This window comes from Doryrhamphus excisus, linkage group LG14 (genome assembly GCF_037039965.1).
Source record: "Doryrhamphus excisus strain RoL-2023G ecotype Guam linkage group LG14, RoL_Dexc_Guam_v1.1, whole genome shotgun sequence".
NCBI lineage: Eukaryota > Metazoa > Chordata > Actinopteri > Syngnathiformes > Syngnathidae > Doryrhamphus > Doryrhamphus excisus.
In genome coordinates this window covers 4512453-4534627 of record NC_136370.1, presented here as the reverse complement: position 1 = coordinate 4534627, position 22175 = coordinate 4512453, and the positions used below count along the sequence as shown (strand labels likewise).

General features: G+C 43.1%; 1 protein-coding gene across 1 annotated transcript in view; it reads right to left on the bottom strand.

The window, feature by feature from the left end:
* LOC131140033 (nardilysin-like) overlaps positions 1 to 15032 on the bottom strand; it is a 38483-nt gene extending 23451 nt beyond the window's left edge. Inside the window, exons 1-11 of the mRNA XM_058090099.2 lie at positions 14276 to 15032; positions 13303 to 13543; positions 13044 to 13125; positions 10463 to 10616; positions 7589 to 7662; positions 7418 to 7513; positions 7127 to 7249; positions 2460 to 2517; positions 1415 to 1488; positions 1200 to 1269; positions 969 to 1046 (exon numbers count right to left, since the gene is read on the bottom strand). Of these exons, the coding sequence (XP_057946082.2) occupies positions 969 to 1046; positions 1200 to 1269; positions 1415 to 1488; positions 2460 to 2517; positions 7127 to 7249; positions 7418 to 7513; positions 7589 to 7662; positions 10463 to 10616; positions 13044 to 13125; positions 13303 to 13543; positions 14276 to 14454 (1229 nt within the window). The 5' untranslated portion in view covers positions 14455 to 15032. The remainder of the gene's footprint in view (positions 1 to 968; positions 1047 to 1199; positions 1270 to 1414; positions 1489 to 2459; positions 2518 to 7126; positions 7250 to 7417; positions 7514 to 7588; positions 7663 to 10462; positions 10617 to 13043; positions 13126 to 13302; positions 13544 to 14275) is intronic.
* Positions 15033 to 22175: the final 7143 nt, after the last annotated feature.

The window sequence follows — 22175 nt, the reverse complement described above, 5'->3', positions numbered from 1 at the left end:
TGAACTCAGGTCTCCTAACTATGAGGCCTGCGTGCTAACCACTCAGTCGCCGTGCAGCCCACATTACAATGTTATTGCCATATAATTATTATCTTGTTAGATTAAGTAACATTTTGCCTTTATTTCTGGCTGCACTCCACTCTTGGGCTAAAGCAACAGTTACACAGTTCACACAGTTCACAGCATCAAAATTAAATGGGTACATTTGATTGCCAACACTTTCTTTTCACTTGTATGAGAGTCAAATTGTTACCTAAAAAAAATCTATTCAAAGTTTTATGGTGGCCACAGTTTGTCTCTGTAACTGACTATTTCTATGTCAATTCATTCCTATGGAAACTTAACTTTGTGAACTTCCGCTGTATTAAAAGGATGTTCTCATGGATTGTGTCAAGTTCGCACCCTGCACTGAAACAAAATCTGAAAATGCAGGGAAGGAAATGAAGTGGATGCACGGCTTTATTGCCTTCCAGACCCAAATCCAATGAGGGGCACTTGAAAGCCCACCACTTAACACAGATCGTCTGCGCTCAAATGCAAACCACTCGACTGGCTCCGATTTGCAGCGCACTCCAAGCTGTCCGCTGTCGCCATTCATCACGCATGGAAAACAAAAGCTCACACGCGACAAAATGGAATCCACACTGACAAGTGGTGCTGATGAGACACCCCGTTGAGAGAGGTTTTTTTTTTTTTTTTGGCGGATGGCTCGACCACTCCGCAACAAGAGACTGAAATGCTCTTGTTAAAAGAAAAAAGACAACACATCATGCAGTGAATCCATGAATCACACTGTCAAGTGGACCAGCAGAGTGTCTGGGAGATTGGGCTCAAAAACCCCCGCAGATGGAGGGGGGGACGGGGAAATAAATAAATAAAATAAAACGCTTGTGAGTCGCCAGTAAATTGAAGACCTTTAAATTAGATTTTGGAGGCCTCTCAAATCAGAAAAGCAAACAGACACTCACTTCCTCCTGAGCACAGAAAGGATGCTTCCTCTGCCTTCGTGGCCAATCAGCCAAGACATGTAGTGAAGAGGCTTCACTCTGGAATGCAGCAAAAACATTTGTTCAATTCCTTACGTTTGATCAAGTATAGTCAGCCTTTACTACATGCTATGTGGACAAATACGCAGACAAAAGTCAGTGCCGCTTTGTTGCCTAGCCACTTCCCATTTGTCCCAATACTTTTGCACACACCTGTAGTGCTTCTCTTGAGGGGGGAGTGCCCAGGTGATATTCAAAGCATGAACTTTCCGCACGGGGACGACTGCAGGCACATAAACGCACAACATGAGTGACTATTGCTGCTCCAGTACGGCACCCTTTTTTATGCCTGGAAGCATTTCGCTATCTGTGGTTCCAACTTACCAACCACACAGTTTGGAGAGCAAATGTTTACAGAGAGACAATACCTCGGTACAGCTTGTTGAAGGCCGGGGTGTCGAAGGGATCTAGTAGGTCGGAGAAGTCTGGCTTGGGAAGGCCACTGCAGACATGGAAACACAACATACTGTATTAGCATAAAAAAACTCTATAAACTGTAATAACCATCAATTTTTCAGAGAATTATTATTTACTAGGGCGGCACGGCGGACGAGTGGTTAGCACGCAGCCCTCACAGCTAGGAGACTAGGGTTCAATTCCACCCTCGGCCATCTCTGTGTGGAGTTTGCATGTTCTCCCCGTGCATGCGTGGGTTTTCTCCGGGTACTCCGGTTTCCTCCCACATTCCAAAAACATGCTAGGTTAATTGGCCACTCCAAATTGTCCATAGGTATGAATGTGAGTGTGAATGGTTGTTTGTCTATATGTGCCCTGTGATTGGCTGGCCACCAGTCCATGGTGTACCCCGCCTCTCGCCCAAATACAGCTGGGATAGGCTCCAGCACCCCCCACGACCCTTGTGAGGAAAAAACGGTAGAAAATGAATGAATGAATGAATGAATGAATGAATGATTTACTAATGCTGGACATTAGAGATAAGCCAATCGATCGGCTATTGATTAGTATGGGACGATTTCTGTCTGCGTTTTCATAAAACTACATCAGGGGTGTCCCGGCAGCCACAGCTGCCGATGCCAATATTGTTGAGCGTGGGGCTAATTCGAGGCCCCTGTGGTTATTTGCTTTTGCAGACCACACCCGGCGTCGCTGCTTCAGATTGCCTACATGAGCAGAACCTGAAAAGCAACAGTGTCACCATGTGACAATAAGGATCTTACAGTATGTCTAGCGAAGAACTAACGGAGGAATAATTTAACAGCCCTTTCAAGTCAAAGGATTTTGAGGGGGAGTTTGCCTGCGATAAGGGGAAAAAAGGCTTAAAAAGAAATGGCTGAAGTCTTGACATTTACTAGCTAAATCCCTGGAGCGACATCTCCAGTGGTATCCCTGCTGAGGAGACAGGACCCCGATGGCCGCAGTGGTGAGCGAGTGCCTCCTTGAAGCGACACTTACTTGTTGGGCACCTTGCTGAAGATCTCTCGAACCCATTCTTCCAGCGTGTCCAGTTTCTCTGAGAACACAGAGACGGCGAGGATAAATTAGAACGCAAGTGTGCATGTGTCAGTCAGGCTAGCAGACAATGTTAGGCACATTTGCGGGGATGTCCAAAGTGCAGCCCGGGGGCCACTTTTAGCTCTTACCTCAGTTTTATTATGAGCCCTCCTATGCATATTTCCAACATAAAATTAATTTCTTATTAACAAGATAGATTACAGGTCGTATTTTACGGTTTATCAGTATTGCAACTGTCACCATACAAAAGCCCAAAACCTAACTGCTAATTTAGCAATGGCCCCAAACAGTATGCCAGACCAATTAACCGGTTGTATTTTTAAAACGGGTGTATTATTTAAGCTCATATTATAGCTGAACTTTTTTTCTCTAAAGGCATAGTGTCTGAAGAACCTTTAGTTTTGTTCACTTTGCCCATTTTACGGTGTTTTTTGTTACTTTTTGGACAGTAGTTTTGAATTGGTTTCAAGGGTTTGTCTTTTATCGTTCATATGTGATTATAGCTAGCAAATACAAACCTTGGGACGAGCCTGGGACGATAATAAATTAACTCATTCAATCCCGGCCATTTGGACTGATCTTCCAAGGCACACAAAGTATTGTGTTCTATGGCTATATAAACATCGAACCTAGCAACAACAAAAAAAAAGATTAGACTCTCATATTTCATCAGAAAAAAAAGTTTGTATCTACCTTTTTCAATTCTTTAGTTATCAGCAGTAGAACATAGATAGGTTTCAGAACAATATCAGTAAAAGATACATTTAAAGCATAATTTTGTGCTTTTGTGACAATAACAATATATCTACAAATATAACACCAAGAACTATTTATAATGTTCGCATCTGGGACTGTGGCTGCACGGCTGCCTAATGGTTAGCGTGTTAGCCACACAGTCAGGAGACCGGGAAGACTTGGGTTCAAATCTCCTATTGGGCATCTCTGTGTGGAGTTTGCATGTTTTTGCGTGGGTTTTCTACAGGTACTCCGGTTTTCCAAAAACATGCATGTTAGGTTAGTCCAGTGCTTCTCAATTATTTTCTGTCATGTCCTCTAAAGGCACAGGATTTTTTGCAATCCCCTGATATGAAATACTAGAGAAACTAATATTTATTCATGTATCTGTACTGTAAAGACTGAACTTAAAAATGAAACCAAATGGAGAGCATGCAAGCATATTCAAGAGTCAAATTGCATGTTGAGTACTATAAATTTGTATATGTTGGTGGTTTCAGCAGGCTGACAGGTTTGTTGAACGGGTCTGCTAGCATACACACAGAGTGCAGAAGAATGTAACATAGTATATGAGTAGATTGCAATATATTGTGGTATATTTCTTTGATTTTTTCATTGTACTTTTAATAAAAGTAAAGTTAATATCTTTTCATCTCATTCTCGTAGACCCAATGTCGTGTACTGTCTCATCTCATGTCGCATGACACTCCTAATGATCATTTATTTATTGGTTATATAAATATTTGAACTGCATTTTTGTTAATGGTGGTCTTATTCACACACACTCAAGTCAAATCTCCTTGTGGTGGCTAAAAGTAATCCCAACAAACACAGTGCCTAAAATATAATGAAATGCTCCTACAATTCCAGTTAAGCCGACACATGACATTAAAAAAGGTGTTTCTAAAGGAACTTTTGGGTTTTATTTCAGCACTAACCGTCATCCATTATAGTAACCAAAGCAACATAGTTATTTCGCTCCCGTTTTCAGCCATTCTGTCATTGTGTTGTTTGTTTTGCTGCTAGAAAAAAAGTCATTGCTGAAGTGACATATCAGACAGAGTGCTCACAGCGTGATGTGGATTGTGGAAAAAAGAAGAAGAAGAAAAAAAGCATTTCATTTATACAGGCTTTATCCTTGCCAGAAAAGCACCTGGCTGTGTGAATCCTCTCAGCCGTGCTTGTGGGGAAAAGATCCTCCTCTATGCTTGTGACAACAGCAGGCTGAGTGTGTAATCGTAGCTACAACTATTCAATGCACATTTACACGAATCCCAAATGCAATTTTTCCCCATTGCAAACAATAGAAATAAACCAGTGCTGCTGTAAAACCTCTAATTGCACAGTACAGGCAATTTTAATGTTTTGAACTGTGATACAATTGTAAAAATAAGTTACCCACTGGCTCAAAACCCTACTTACTTTTTGATGATGCAGAGCATCTTTACGGGTCTCACGTTATAACGCTTTTAACACAGTGCCCTGCGCTTCCTAAATAAGGCAAAGAAAAACAAACTAAAATTGTGGAATTAATCCTGACAAAATATGCCGAGGTTACTTTGTGCATTCTCTTGACATTAGCATTAAATAGACCCATTATTTATCTAGTATTTTTATGAATATTGTTACAGTCCAATGATCGCTTCAGCCGTATTGTACCAAGGAGCCTAGACAGGAAGCGTGTATACCAGTATATTCACGATCATTTTTAGGTTCTTTGGTTAACGTCAGGCACGGCGGTCTAGTGGTTAGTACGCAGACCTCACAGCTAGGAGACCAGGGTTCAATTCCACCCTCGGGCATCTCTGTGTGGAGTTTGCATGTTCTCCTCGTGCATGCGTGGGTTTTCTCCGGGTACTCCGGTTTCCTCCCACATTCCAAAAACATGCTAGGTTAATTGGCCACTCCAAATTGTCCATAGGTATGAATGTGAGTGTGAATGGTTGTTTGTCTATATGTGCCCTGTGATTGGCTGGCCACCAGTCCAGGGTGTACCCCGCCTCTCGCCCGAAGACAGCTGGGATAGGCTCCAGCACCCCCGCGACCCTCGTGAGGAAAAAGCGGTAGAAAATGAATGGTTAACGTCAGGCTTTGTCTTCGTTGCCATAGATGGGACCATTTTGTGGTTGCATTAGACTCAAAGCCAATGAAAAAGCAAGACATCATGGTGGAATGAATGAAATATTTGCACATGCCTGGGAGGTGAGTCTCTTCACATTAACACCAAATTCACCATTTCTTCCTCTATTATTATTATTATTATTATAAAGATGAATAGCCGGTACGAGATTCTGAGAGTAGATCCTAGTGAGGATAAGTGGCACAGAAGATGGATGAATGGATGATAACCTTGGAAAGATCATGGTTGCAGCTCTAAAATATGTTATTTTGAAATATCTTTATTAAAAAGGGGGTGGGGGGGATCATTTTTAAACCATATAACAGGATGAAAGTGAAGCATGTGTATTCAAAATAAATAAAAAATAACTGTATTCTTTGCGCAAATGCCATCTAGGTCATAACATAAATACATTTTTTAACTTGTAATGTGACTTTATTATTTCATAGCAGCAAGTAACAACTTTTGTTTCCGGATCATGTGATTGTTGTTAGCAACTGAGACGTTGCATGTTGTTCATTCATTCAGTCATTCATTCATTCATTTTCTACCACTTATCCTCACGAGGGTCGCAGGGGTATGCTGGAGTCTATCCCAGCTGTCTTTGAGCGAGAGACGGGGTACACCCTGGACTGGTGGCCAGCCAATCACAGGGCACATATAGACAAACACCCATTCACACCACACCCACAGCATGTTGTTCAGTGTTGGACAAACCATTTGATCTTAATGAATGTGCATATTTGTTCAGTCTAGTCTTCTCTTTGAAAAACAAAAACCAGGCTGGTACTGGTGGATGATGGCGGGTCTGTATTCATTTTGTGCTTTCAATTTGATGTTCCTGTCTTTGTTTTACACAGTACATAATCCATCCATCCATCCATCCATTTTCAATGCCGCTTATCCTCACTAGGGTTGTGGGTATGCTGGGGCCTATCCCAGCTGTCTTCGGGTGGGAGGCGGGGTTCACAATCACATTCATACCTATGGACAATTTGATGTCGCTATTGAACCTAGCATGTTTTTGGAATGTGGGAGGAAACCGGGGAAACCACACGTCAGAAGATAATACATAAGATAAATTAGGTCACTATTATGTAGGACCACCCCATGTGAGCCCCCGGTACATTGGTCTAAAACAGTTGGTAACAACTACGCTAAAATGTACACTTCTATGAACAAGCAAATAAGCCAAAGAAAAAGCTAAACAAAAGTGTTGAAATCATCGTCAAAATATATGACAGTCTCGCTAAAAGTTTTGTGCAACTCTTGTTGGTTGAGTTCTGAGTTGATGGACATCAGAGACATTAGATTTTTGTGTTTTTACTTCTAACCTGTTTATGTACGCTGGTTGCACTATAACATTGAACTGTTCCGGTGGTTTAACTTTCCCCAAGACAACTCTGCAAAGATCATTATTTTTAATATACTGAGTTTCTATGTGCAAGAATTCATAACGTTTTGGGTTTTTTTTGGCATAAATGTCAGCACTAGCCATCATCGGCCTTCTCTACAGCTCTTAATTAGGCTGCAGCATGATATTTTCTGTCGGAGAAAGTGTGGAGGCCCGATGATGACATCACTGTGAAGAATGTGGCCACTTGAGGTGAGCTGTGAATAATTAGCCACAGTCTGCTGAAGATGGATGGAGCGGATCTTCATTAAGAGCGATACGATTTAATTAGGAGTCAATTCATCAACAGATTGCTCGTTAGAGAGTTCTGTCAATCTCTGAAAGACACATCTTGCTGACCTTTAGACTGCACAGCCAGGGTCATGTAATGGGCGGAGTAGTGTTTCTTCCAGAAGGCTCGCAGCCGCTTGTAAACGCTGATCTTCTTCCTCTTGGGTTCCTCCTTCAGAGTCTGCGCGTTCCCTAGTGAGCAGGGACATTGCAGAATTAACAGAGACAAATCGTCCACAAATGCAAAAAACGGCAGAGAGCTGGAGGGAGGGGCGGCGGGGAACTTGGCAAACGATACACCCGGCGGGAGGGCGTCCACCGTGTTCTATTTGTCCCAGCGGTTGCGCTTCATCAACTCACCCCAGCAGAACTTGCCCATGGGGTGTCCCGCTTTGGCCAGACTGCCAAACAGCCTCTCCTTCCTGTGGGAGTCTGACGGCTTAGCCAGCTGGTACTCTGACACAGACAGAGGAAATACTCAAGACCACAAAATAAAGACATCTCGGGTTTTGCAACGCAAAGGAGACTTACCACTGTCAACAGCCTCCACCTCCCTGTCGATGGCGTCGCGGATCATCAGAGGACAGATGAAGAACTGAGCCCACCTGATATGGGGGGGATAAAGAGGGGGCCACACAATTACGTATGAGTCATGCACAAGTCAACAAGACTGCCTTTCCACTTCCACCTTTCATACAGAAACACATGAAGTGGGTATCCCACTCTTTCGAGCATCAGCGTCAGGTGTGAAATATAATATACTTGTCAGACAGCGACAATTGCTTCCATCATAACGGCGGAGAAGAGATAAATGTCATGGATAAACCTTTAAACCCCGGTCCTGGCATTGTAGAATATTGTTACACAGAGGTACCATCTCTGTTATGGTTCTGATACTATACTACCCCCACAAGCCCAAAAACTGCTGTGTCACCTTCTTGTCAGCTTATGTCATGCTACGCTCCATTTCTTTTATACAGAAAAGCAACAAAGAAAAGGTTTAGTAACAATGGCTGTCAGTAGTGGGAAAATTGACAGCGGTGTGGTGTCATTGAGGAATGTCCTTTCATACAGGCCCACTTCGCCTCTTGATACTACTTCCAAAGTCAACTTCTTTACCCCAATTCAGTGTCACTTCCATTTATACAGAACAGCAACACAAAAAAATGCTTTTCACTGCTAAGCGGGAATTGGAACACCAATAAAGTGTAAATGAAATCTACAAGTCTCCTACAACTTTTCGGCAGCTCTCACGCTGACGCTCGATGACGTCTCGGCCATACAGGCTAGCTTGTGCGGCTGAGAGAGTGTGGCTGCTGATGTAGCGCTAAATGGCTTAACTTATCAGATGGATACTGGAGGGTCGCAGAACATATGGCTGCTCTCGGTGATGTAAGTGCTGCCCCACTCATACACAAAGACTTTTTTTTCTCATTTGTATGCATTGGAACTCCGCTCTCAAGTCCCATGCAGCGCGTATCAAAAAGGAAAGCGAGGAAGTGTTTCTGTCATGCAGTTGCGAATCAACAAGTGGTCACAAGAGGCTTTTGGCTGGAGCGTGCCGCCACAAGCCTGGTGTGTGTGCAAGGGAGCCCGCAGCCAGGCTTTGCCTGATTGTGCCACAAAAACACAGCAAGGAGACACTCATTTGTTAACACTTGTGAAATATGTTATCCAGGGATATTGCATCTTTTATGGCACATTGTAGGTGCAAAATATAAAACAAAAGTGGAAATATGAAACAAAAAAGCATAACGGAACAAGTAACAAAAACACATGGGAGTCTGAAAAAACTGCCATTTTGCCCAAACCTGACACCAGCAAAATGTACATAAAAGACACTTGCTGGCTGTACAGATAATGCCCCATTAGTAATGGAATTGCATGTGACAAGTGTGGACAGGATGTAGTATGCCATGGTATGTACAGTATGATACTTTAATATTTATGGACCGCAGTCCCTATGAAATGTAGACCTTTGCATGGCACTGTGTATATGTATGTATGAGTGCATGTGTGTGTTACAGTGTACGTTGTTTGAGTTTAAAGGGGACCTATTACGCTTTTTCGACAATAAATGACCTATAAATCTTGTTAGAATGTTGTATTCTCCTGTTAAATGATGCCAAAGTTTCAGATAATGAGGTTTGTGGATGTGGACGTGAGCCCTGAGAGATGTTTGGGCTGGCTCTGAACAGTCGGTTTCAGAGAGTTTTTTTCTCACATGTTTTTTAACATGCAGCTTCGCACGGGCAAAGCTGGACTATCGGCCAAAAAAAAAAAAAAAAAAAGACGCTCACCGATGTCTGTAGTTGCTAATAGACATTTTCCACCACAAGTAGTGGTGGAAAAACAAGAGTAATCCCACAAAATAGCGCATAATGAACACATTTTTACCATCAATGTTGTACAAAGCCATGTTACGACTCATTGTGTTCATACCTGATAAGTCAGGGGTCTCCAACCAGTAGCTCCTGAGCTACCTGTAGCTCCTAACCACTTTTCAAGTAGCTCTCCAAAGAGTTTATTCATTTATTATCAACTCCTGGAGTCACAGCGGATTGTGCGTGCCCGGAGGTGGGTTGGAGATAGGATAAATTAAAACAGACTGTTTGAGAGTGTAAGGAAATAATAGTCTGGAATAGGTGCAGATTCTGGAAGATCTAGAAAGCTTTCTGTGCTGGTTATTGTGTGCCGCTGCTCTATAGGAGTCCAAAATTCAATACAATGGGCTGAAAAATGAAAAGACATAATAGGTCCACTTTAATAATAAAATTGGGTTATTTAAGAAATTTCATATTGCGGCCACATTTTTTTCTGCGTGCAACTCTGCTAGCTTCTACATCATAACTCTTTCTCCATCTTTCAAATTTGCCATGTCATTCTTTGTTTTGCTGCTCATAATTTTACGACATTTTCCTTTAATATTTAAATTGTATTGTTTAACAAAATTGCATATTTTCCCAACAATATCATAACTTTATCCTCATACAATTATGACTTTTTTCTTTTTGCATTAAGATGACAATTTCTTCAATTTCAGATCATGAAATTACTGAATTATTTCCCATTTTTGCTGTTGTTTTCCTGTTTAATTCTATTTTTAATATGTGCCAAGGGCCAAAAACAAAAATGAGGCCACAAATGCCCCCCCCCCCCCCCCCCCGGCCACACCTGCATTCACCTGATCAAACATGATGGCTAAATCATTGCATACCTGAACAGCATTCACTGAAACATTGTTTTTAATCACAATGACAAGCAGCCTGAGGCTTACTTGAGTTGTTAAACATGTCTGGATGTTTGTACTTAAAGCTTTCAGTTTCCCTGCCTTCACCTTTAAATGTCATCCCTCAGACTTCCTTTTCTTCCCTCACAACAAAAGCACCTGTGATCCGCTCTCACCTGTCGAGCGCCTCTTTGAAGCTTTTCCTCTGGACGTCAAACTGGAAGACGGTCCTCTCGCAGTCGGTGGAGGCGTTGTCGCTCCCGCCATTCTTCTTGAGGAAGGCATCAAAGCCGTTTTCCAAGGGGTATTTCTTGCTGCCCATGAACACCACTGGCTCGTGCAGTTGGGAACAAAGCACAAAGTATGAATCAACAAAATGCCAACACGCTTCCGCCTTCAGCTCGCTCGCTTTTGTGGCTGCTTTGTTTGATGCGGACGGCGGTAGGATGCAGCCGGGAAATTTATTGTCAAAGTTGCTATCTAAAAGATGGCCCTAAATACGGCTGTAAACATTGGCTGGCGGCTTTTATGGCGGGCGTGTTTTCACATTGGCCATCAAGAGCGCTTCGACAAACCCATCAGTGCAAGACAAAGACAATTTGTCCTCTGAGAGGCATTGGGAGAAGTGAAGGAGATTCACAGGGGACATTTTGCTTTTGTTTTGGAATATATTGCAAAACAATGCATACTGTATAAAGTACTTTGCCTTTAAATAATGATGCTGATGCTCCATTTGCTTTCCATAAGGAGAGTTGCATCTGTTGTTGTGGTGAGCCCAACTTTAGTGGCCTCTTTGGACCAGTGAGGACACCTCATGCAGCCTTTGCCCCACATCTAAATTAATACTTGAATCATCCTTGTGTTAGTTAAAGTAACGATATGTTATGTCAAAATGAAGTTGTTGGTACACTAGTTTGTAAACGTCTACTTTAGTAACCTATTGGACCAGCCACAACACTTCTCATGGTGTGTCAGCGCTATCATTACTCTTTACATTTGTATGCCCAGCAGCATATTCTAAAAATATTATTTAAACAGAAAATTTAAAATGTAAAAATAACCAGCAAAAATTAAGGGCAAAAAAATCTCATTTCATTTTACAAGAAAAAAGTCCAAATAAAAAGTTCTAACGAATTATAGAAAAAAAATCATAATATTATGAGACACAAATCACAAAATATTTTTTTGGAAAATCAGGTTGCATAAAAAGTTATAATTTTAGAAAAATAAAGTCTACATATAATAAGAATAAAGTCAGAATTACGAGAAGAGAATTCTCAATGAGGAAGCTAAAAGTAAATTGAATTTAAAATAAAAAACAGCTCAAATTTTATGACAAAAAATTATACTAAGAAAAAAGTCATTCTAATGAGAAAAAAGTCACAATTTAATTTTTGATAGCATAGAGTTGAAATATCATAGTACATTGTATCAAAAGCAATAAACTCAAATTTCTCTAAATTTGAATTTCAAGAGCTTTTATATCAAATAAATTAACAGGAAAAAGACCAAAAACAACGCTCAGTGAACTCAGGCTCTTGTAGCAAAAACTGCACATCTCAATCATAACCAAAAACAACAAAAAATAGACCCCGTTTGTTTAAAAATAAAAACGAAAACACTCCAATAAAAAGCACACACAACAATAAATAAGATGTACTATCAAGTCTCTGTAAATTAAATAAACATTGGGTATTATCCCTTAGCAGGAAGGCTTAACATATAGCCAACGACAACATGAGCGTGCACCTTATAAAGCTGATTTGTTCATATTTATTTTGACGATCAGACGTCTCGGCAAGCATCGACTGTCGGGTGAAGGCTCTGCTGCACCTTGAGCAGGTGGTTTGCTTCCCTGTGGGGAAAACTGGACAGGATTGTTGTCTTCTTAATCACCACTACTTTCTAGCAAACGCCACATATCAGCTCGTCGGTGCTCCCACGCTCACTTTGTTAATTCTGTTTAAAGCCTCAGTATTCCCGCGCTGGGTCTGTGGCTTTTGGCTTAGAAACCATCACTTTTGTGCCTTTATTCATACATGCGTTTGCTTGCTCACGATGTTAGCTTGTGCTAACGGTAGCCTGGATGACAGAGGAGGGTTCACTCGCTCTGTTAACGCCAGACAGATGCAGAGTAAAGCCTCTTGTCATCCAGCCTGTGTGGTCAAGAGAGAGAAAGAGAGAGGAACAACCACGCATGCACACGTCAATTTATCGAGGCCGGCAAAATGATCAACTTTTTAATTTATTAATCGATTTATTGATTATCGTGACAGGCCTAAAGGACATAAGTTTCTATTTCTTTTTACCCAAATAAAAAATATTTAAATAAGCCATAATTTGTAAAAATAAGAAGAAAAGAATTTTCAAATTCTACTTTATTTGAGAATTTAAATACAAGAATAAAATGTACACTTGTTAAAATGACAAATTTTTCCTCTAAACTAAATATGAATGCAATAAGTCTGAGGCCATTTTCAGTCAGGCAGGAAAATAGGTTCAAATGAGTAATTAGAGACACAAAGTAGCCTCTGGAACAGGTTTAACAAGGGTCGCCCTCCCCCCCACACCCCCCCCATTAATACGTTTTATCTCATCCAACTCAGAGGTGCAATACATATACGGTGGATGTCAGCTTCAAATGTATTGGTGATGGGTAACCATGTAAAAGGCTGAAGCGAATTAACCTTTGGCGCGCTAGACCGCTACCACCTCCCTCCCATCCGCTTTCTCACTGTAATTGCTATAATTACTCACTGTGTTCCAGAAAGTGGGCAAGGCCGGGGAGGTCGCCGGGGTCGCTGAAGCTGCCCACTCCGACACACAGTGCTGCTGCAGACTGATACACACACACACAAATTCATTTACATATGGTCATCAGATAACCAGACATCAGTGACGGTGACAAGCCATGATATTGGAGTTTATGTTAGACACCGTCATTATGTGCACCTCCACCATGTCACCACTAGTAACGGGGTACCTAAAGTTGCAGATGGCATCACCATGACGATACCTGCTTGTCGGCACGCCCTTTCCTCTTCTTCCCCTCTCCGTCATCGTCCTCATCGCCGCTGGTGTTTCCGTTGCTGCCCTCATCCGACTCCTCCATTTCATCGCCAGAGTCATCTTTTTCCTCCTCTTCCTCGTTATCCTCCTCTTCTTCCTCCTCCTCTTCCTCCTCCTCCTCCGATGCCGCGAGGGTGCTGTAGTCTGAGATGAGGAGAGCTTGGAGGCCGTTGTTCAGCACAATGTACCTGGGGAGTGATGAACAGATGCTGCACTACTACTGTATTTGCTCCAGTAGACATCGGCTGTTCTGACACCACAAATAGATGCTTCATTTTTAGTTATGACCTTTACCATAACTGATACTACATTGTGTAGCGGTAGACATCTTGACCACAACACACACTGCCTGTAGAGTAGACATGGCATCTGTAAAGCTGTCTTTTATAGCAGAGTTTAAACAGCCAGTGCAGCTGTATGAATAAGAAAAGTAAGTGCAAATTAAAAATGTACAAACTAGAGCGCCTTGCCCCTAAAAGACACCTGGAGCTCTCTGCAGTGGAGTAGCCCAGCGTTTAAAGGTATTGGTATTGACAGCAGAACTATTGCACAGTCGTGTTTGACCGTTGTAGGTGCCTGGCACTCTCTGCACTTGCATAGGCCAGCACTATGAAAAAATGTGAATATTTAGTGGTAGCCTACAACTATTGTACAGTATTGTTGTTGGCTGTTGCAGGTGCCCGGCACGCTCCACATTTAAGCACGCCAGTATACGTTTGCAGTTAAGTAGGTCACTATATGAGATGGTATTTACAGTAGTACTATGTCAGTAATTACAGCTGGTACTTAGTAGTGGCCTAAACCTAATGCACAACAATGTTTTGTCACATTTGTCCATGATGTCACAAGTACAGGATAGATAATAATGCAAAGAGCGACGTGAGCTGTGAGTTGGAAGTCACCTTAGGTAGGTATCTCACCTGTATTGTTTGGTATCACTTGGAGATTTAATGATCTCACTGTCTCCTTGGTTGTCCTCGGCCCCACCTCCTCCTCGTCCAGTCTCTCCCACATCTCGGCACTCCTCTGGGTCTGGATTCCTTGCTGAACGTGGAGAGTCCGATGTCGGGGCGTTTCTGGACTTGCTTGTCTGGGGCATCCTGGGTACTTTGTCACCGCGGGCCGACAGCAAGCGGCAAGCATAAACAAGCGCACAGCTCGCTGTCGCTGGTAATGTCCTCCTCCTCAGCGCGGCCACGCAGCGTGTCAGCCTGGAGGCAGCGATGATGGAGAGTGCGTGTGGCAACGTGGGCCGTTAGGGAGCACAAACGACACAGAGGAAAGAGAAAAACGCTGCAGAGGCCTGTGAGGTCTGATAGTCAACTGTCTCTCTCTCACACACAACACACACACTTGCCTGGCGCCCCACAATGCAGCTATTCAGATTGACTCTCTAGTGCTTTCGCCGATTCAGCTGGATGTCAGCTAAAAATGTGACCCAGCCACAGCAGCGTGTTTACACGCCGAACTCAAAGCGCATCACGCGATGTCTTTAAAATAAACTCACACACGTTACTCTACATAAATACACATTCAGCAGGTAAGTATCCAGATACGCATTCGCTGGTTATGTTTGGAGCCAAAGTGTACGCACAACTTTGAAGTAAACAAAAGCCGGCGTGACAGACCTATTAACTTCCGGTCTGCTGAGCAAAAATGAACGACGCCAAAACAAGTGGTACTGTGATTGGATGAGAAATTCTTACAATTCACTATGGAGGGACCTGATTGGTTGGGATATCGAAGGGGCGCGTTTGTCTGGCAAAACCCCGAAAGTACAGCAACCTCAAATAGACACCTCCTTCTGATCTGTCTGGCAGGAAAACTAACATAGCAATTAACTCTTACTACTAAGTTGAATCCCAGCTCCTAAATAAACAATGCCGATAAGCGTGGGCCCCCGAGTAAGGCAAGGCAAACGACGAAGGGGTGTTGCGATTGGCTAAGAAGTTCAAGTGAGTCACTCTTGTGCGGTCTGATTGGATGTCAACTCGACCGGGAACCCGGAAGTATTGTAACGATTGTATTAAGCCGAGGGGGACATGAATGCCACCTGGATGTGGAAACAGCTGCATGCCATCTGTTTCGACGTTATTATGACTGCTGGAGAGAGAACGGGAGTGTTTAACCTGGCAGTTGCCATCATCGGTTACTCTCGTAAGTGGGTTTGGCTCTCCAATAACAGGTTGCTAGAGTGAATTGCCTTGTCAGCAACTGCCGAACGGATACTTGTGTTGCATCGCCGCCAGGTGGCAAACATTAGCTAGGTGGTATGATGTTAGCTGTACATCACTAATTAATCATAACTTTTTTTTTAACAAGAGCTCACATTCAGGTTACGTGTGTTACAGGTTTACATGTCACGTGCAAATTACCTGACATCTCTTCTAACCCTGACCTACTACAAAACCTTCATTTATAGCTCATTTTCCACACGCATGCTGCATTCATCGACGGTGCGCAGCTGAAATGATGACATGATCATCATGAAGAGGGCCTGCATTGACATTTGTCCAACGTCCTTCCACACTCGTCCGCCTCTCTCTCTGCAGCGTGTTGGCATTTTACTCCTCTGTGCCAATACGTCCCCCCAACCCCGACCCCCAACCATTCATTCTCCACTTCTTCCCGAGTCTGTCTGTCTGACTGAAGCCAATCACACGTGCCCCTGGGCCTCTGTCGCGGCGGAATGAGGTGATAAACACCGCAACCATGACAACTGGCGAGTCACACACACACACACACACACACACACATGAAGGTTCTACCTTTGCTAATGTTCAGAACAGAAACGATACCATTCTCTAGTTAATACGAAAAATGCATAGCAGCAGATGACCACAATGTATCCTAATGGGCATCCTCTGATTGTTTATGGGACTCAATGTTGCAAAAATTCTCAGCAAAGCGCAGTAAAAGTTCTGTAGCCGCTCCTACTGAAGTAAGACTACAATTGAAGTCACCGGGTGTGGTAATGTTGACGATGAGAGCTGTTGCAAAGCGAGCTGCGTTTCAACTTTTTCCACAAATGTCAAAGCTGCTGTTTGCAGCAAGGAGTAACCACCCCGCTCTTCTTTTTTTATTTGTTACTGCCGACACATATGCTCTTTTAGCTGCACCACTGCACCGCGCACCGCCATAATACAGCCATTTCCTCCGCCTCTCTATGACCGAGCCCAAATTGAAGTTCACCTCAGGCCACTTAAGGGGAAATGTCTGTATATGTGTGTGTGGCGGTGGGGGGGTGTTAGCAATGTAAAAAGCATCGAGCTGAATCATTGTAGGTGCTATGAATTGGTCCCCCTTGGCCTTCGTCCTTAAAGAGTCATTGGAAGCGTCAAAGACACACAGTCTACCTGACGATTCCTTAAGGTGTTCCCATAGCAACTGATTTGAATCCTAATTAATACAGCACATTTGATTAATTAGCTCACAGATGTGTGTGTGTGTGTGTGTGTGTCATTGTGGATCATGTGTAGCTACCTTCAATGTAGGAATTTCTGCTGGTGGGTAATCCTGTATGTGAATCATTACTTCAGCATGTGCATGTGTGTGATATATATATATATATATATATATATATATATATATATATATATACATACATACACACACACACACACACATACGTATATATCCCATGTGGCTTGTCTTTGCCCGCAGTAACACTGTGTGAATCAGAGGTGAGTCCTCCAGAGTGGTCCTCTCTGCTTTAATCTGAATCTAATGACACAAGCACCCAACACACACACACACAATTAGCCATCCTCCCTATCCACCTTTACCTTCATGTAACCCTGACATGTTTCACACAACCCCCCAATTCCCACTTCTCTCATCTCCCTTTCTACAATTGGGCAATTTACCCCTCTGCTCTCTTCCCCTGCCTTCCTACAGAGGCTTATCGATGCCATACTGAAAGGAAAACAAACATTTGGAAGAAAAAGATGGAATTATGTCATGAGAATAATGTGTTTGTATCATTGAAATCTTTGAAGTCCTATGTTATGCCATAAACTGTATATTAATATTGCCAGAATGAAGTTGAAATAGAATTAAATACACATTTAAAAAAATGTTTTTCATACTTTTATGAGAAAAAAAACTTTTGTGACGTACGTCATACTTACAACCTCCCGGTGGGGAGGTTTCCATCCGGTTTTCTATAAGCCTGGGGAAGATTTCTTTGGACCATATATGGTGTTCCTCTGGTGATTTGGCAAACATACCCTTTTGGATGTTCCGCCATGTGTTCACTGTCTGTTATCGGCTTGTCTATAAACAGACGGAAAGGCAAAGAAAGAGATGCAAGGAAGGGCAGGATCAAAGCTAGAATGGCATGTAAACCTAGCTGAATTGACAAGAGCCCATAGGAGAATCAAAGTGGGAAAGAGAGGAGAGGAGAAGGGGAAAGACGAAAGCGTTATCTGACAGAATCTATTCCCAAGGGAGCAAAAGGAGGCTTTGGCGGAGGGAGTGTAGAAATTAAAAATCCCCATTCATTTCAAACTAGCACTAGGCCAGTATAAATAGTTCCCCCTTACTTGGAGTCCCATGCTCTAAAAAAGCTTTTTATATGCTCAAAAAAGCACCCCCCCCGCCCCCCACTCCCTCTAGAGAGCAGGTATCTGATGGTGCCTGATAGCCATCTTCTCTCAGTTCCTCTCCGTTTGTTTTCCTAATTTAAGGAAGCCTCTACGGTTCGGCGACAACACCTTCAAGGAGGAGAGTCTGCCTATTTCCCCTCGCCGCCACGGCCATTGTGGTATGCAGCCTCAAGTGTGGCATCGCATTACGCCACAGAGAAGGCTGTGCTGGACTCGTCAGTGATGAGCTTTATTTGTGCACAATTTCTAAATGTGTCTAAATGTATTTTGCTCATGTACCAGGCATGCATGCACGTTGCACGCCTGCCTGCCTCCTCCTTGCCCCATGGCGGGCGCAGCGTTAAGTGGCCTTGTGGGGAAGCTGTAATACAGCCTAATGCACCTGAGAGCCCCTGAAATCTATAACCATCATCTACATCTTCCCTGATATTACTGGAACCAGCTCTGTTATGGCGTCTGATTGGAATCTCCTGGGAGTGCGTTCCCTTGCACCGTTGTGGCGGGATGGGGGGGTGCACCTCTCCATTTTCCTCAAGGTGATTCACTTTAATGCACGCCCAAATCAATGTGAAATTGAACTGAAAATTGAACTTTGAGCGCGGTAATGCAGAAGACATGTTGTTATTAAATCTTATCCTGCAGCCATGAAAGCGGCTCACTGACATGCAAAAGGCCACTAGGCCTGAGGGGTTTGTTTCCCCACAGAACAGGGTGTGCTGTCGTGGGCAAGGTTTGGTCATCCGTACGTGGTAAGTACCGCCTCAGTACAGATTTGGGCGCATGCAGACACGCCGTGGCACTTTTAGTGCGCAAGGAACATTTTGCTGCTCTGCACTCACAATGCATGTTTTGTTCATTGATTTCTGCAAGCTTGGGGTCCATTCGGATGTATCTGACATAGCCCCCCTCCATGCTTTGTACTGCCTGAAAAGCCGCCTCCTCTGGATCCGTGAGCGAACCCACCATCTCCTGCATCAGCATCCCTGTTGCCTCTCCCCTTCCCATATCAAGGTAAGTAATGCCACGTTTTGCTCATGCTCTGCCACTTCAAGCTGCATCACAATCCGGAGACTCTGCAGTGAAAAAGTGACATTCATTGCACTTGCACACACTTATAACATGCAAGTGAGTAAAGATACTACACGTGTAAGTACGGCCTCCATACAAAAGCGTGGCAATCGTACGTTGCAAGCACGTAACACTCACCACATGTGCAACATATGATGCACACTACCGCTCACAGCCACACATGGCGTACTTACACCTTGTGCAACCATGCGAGTGACGTGCGATGACTGTACTCCCTCCTTGCTCTTGCCACTCCCTCTCCACGTTTTCAGAAAAACATGACCTCCACAGAAAATGTACGGCCTAAAATCATGCATGGTGGTTTGTGATCAGGGTTTTAGTGGACCTCAGAGGATCATGCAAACAGGTGTCCAAACAATCAAAACAAATGGAAGGATGTGGGGTCCAATTTTAATACAATCGTGCTTGGCTCCCTGTCACTTGTCACTCACCATTAATTAATTAATTAACAATTCCTATGATTTGACCAAAAAACAATTTAAAGAGGACCTATTATGCTCATTTTCAGTGGACTCCTATAGAGAAGCAACATAAAATAACCCACACAGAAACCTTTCTAGATCTTCCAGAATCTGCACCGATTCCAGCCGTATTTGTTTGTATTTCCAAGACGGTCTGTTTTAATTTATTCCACCAATGGCCCGCCTCCGGGCATGCCCACTCCGCTGTGATTGGTCACACTCCCAAGCGCTCTGGACAACTTCCAGACTTCTGCCGAAAACCACTTTCTAATTTTGTTATGTGAGTTGATAATAAATGATTAAACCCTACCGATAGCTCATAAGCTACTGGTTGGAGGTCCCTGACTTACTGTGTATTCACTCAAAGAGTGTTAACGTTCACACCGCTGGTTATGGTAGAACGCAGGAGAAGGCAGACTTGAGGGTGCTGCGACCACCTCATCTGCCCGAGGAGGAGCACTCCTTGTTGGACACACTTTGTCCGGAGCACTCCTGGTACCATGGAGCTCAAAAGCCAGACATGAGGGCGCCGCTGTTACTAAGTGGAGACAATCGTGGCACAACATTGGTAGTGGAAATGTGGTCATTACATGTTTTTTGTGGGACTAACTTTGTTTAAAAATGCAGGGTGGGTAGACCCACCGATGGTGGTGAAAAAGGTTATTAGCAACTCCAGACATCAGTCAGCTTGTAATTCGCATGCATGCAGGTTAGACGTTTCCTGTATGCACACTCTATAATGCAACACAGAGAACGCTTGCTTATACAAAAAAACCCACAGTGCTAACACGGTGAAATCTTCCAGGGAAGAATGCAGCAGAGCTGGGAGAAGGGCAGGCATACCCTGGCTGCCCATATCATGTCCAGACGGCTCTAATGTCAAAAACGTATTGTCTATATTCTCATTACAAAAATATTACACTCCTACTTCGCTGAAATTCACTCCTCTTGGTTGGGGCTGGAAACAATTAAAATAAAATAAATGATAAATGAAGGATTATCATAATAGCAAATATGCTAATAAGTTTTAAGATTTCTAAGAAAAAACTGCTAGTATAGTAACTGAACAAGTATACTGCACAACACGACAACGGAACTAATGTTGGTAAGGCACAAACTGCTCAGTCAGTCCGAGCCTCGATTCAAACCCAGAACCCCCTGGCAGTGAGGTAGCCGCTTTTGGTTAGCATGAAAGTTCCAAGGGGCCAGATCAAAATGGCCCATGTGCCGTAGGTTACCCACCCAAGGCAGACAAAAATAGTAGGAGTCCAACAAAAGTGTTTCTATTCCCTAATGGGTCAATTATTGGAGCTCTAAAGTTTGAGGGTTCCAAAATAGGGGATACAGCAAGAGTCTACCATTGTCCCTCAAGGTGGGGCTCATAATTGGACTCCAAGGTAGCGTTTGTATCTTTTCTTTACTGCAATAAGACCTGAAGATGTTTGCATTTCAACATTCTTGTGGTGAGCTGATCAACATCATGACTCATTAGTATTTTCATCACGATTCCAACTTGCGTCCTGCTTTATGCATCTGTTGTTGCTTTTTTTTAAATGTTTATGTCTCCTGCTACTTTGCATTCTGTACCAGCCCATAAAAGCATTTTGTGGCCATTGCCTGGGAAAAGTGCTCTATAAATAACGTCTACTTACTTTGGCTCCCTTGTACCTTTTCATGTGGAGAAAAAAGTACCGGTATGATACCAAGCGGGATAAGACAGTACCGATGTGATACCAAAGGGGATAAGACAGTACAGGTATGATACCAAAGGGGATAAGACGGTACCAGTATGATACCAAGGGGGATAAGACAGTACCGGTATGATACCAAGCTGGATAAGATGGTACGGGTATGATACCAAGCAGGATAAGACAGTGCAGGTATGATACCAAGCTGGATAAGACGGTACCGGTATGATACCATGCTGGATAAGATGGTACCGGTATGATACCCAGCGGGAAAAGACAGTACAGGTATGATACCAAAGGGGACAAGACGGTACCGGTGTGATACCAAGCGGCATAAGACAGTACAGGTATGATACCAAAGGGGATAAGACAGTACAGGTATGATACCAAAGGGGATAAGATGGTACCAGTGTGATACCAAGTGGGAAAAGATAGTACAGGTATGATACCAAGCGAGATAAGACAGTACTGGTATGATACCCAGCGGGATAAGACGGTACCGGTATGATACAGACATTTAACCCCTGAAGGGTTAATGATATCCAGTTTCTAATAGAAGGCACACAAATATGACAACACTGTACAACCTGTACTTTAAGGTACAGATTACATTTGCCTCATAGAGAGGATCTTTGACTAGTGTAGTTAACAGACAGTAGTTTCTCAAAAACAGTAGATAGCTCCTGTCGCATAGAGGATCTGTCAGCTCTTAAAAACAGCAGAGTTGTCCCGTCATATGATGGATCTGTAATTATCGTTTTTAGTCAGCCAACAGAGGACTCTCTGACTTCTTTTGCAGTCGGTGCTCAAAAACAGTATCACACTCCTGTCATAAAAGATTTTTTATTTTGCAGTTAAAATACTTAAAAACAGAGCTCCTGATCTTTGACTTTTTGATTTTCCTGTCACAAATTGACGAATGTTGCGGTAGGTGCTTAAAATTAGCAGAGAGCTCTCGTCTTTAGTGGATCTTTG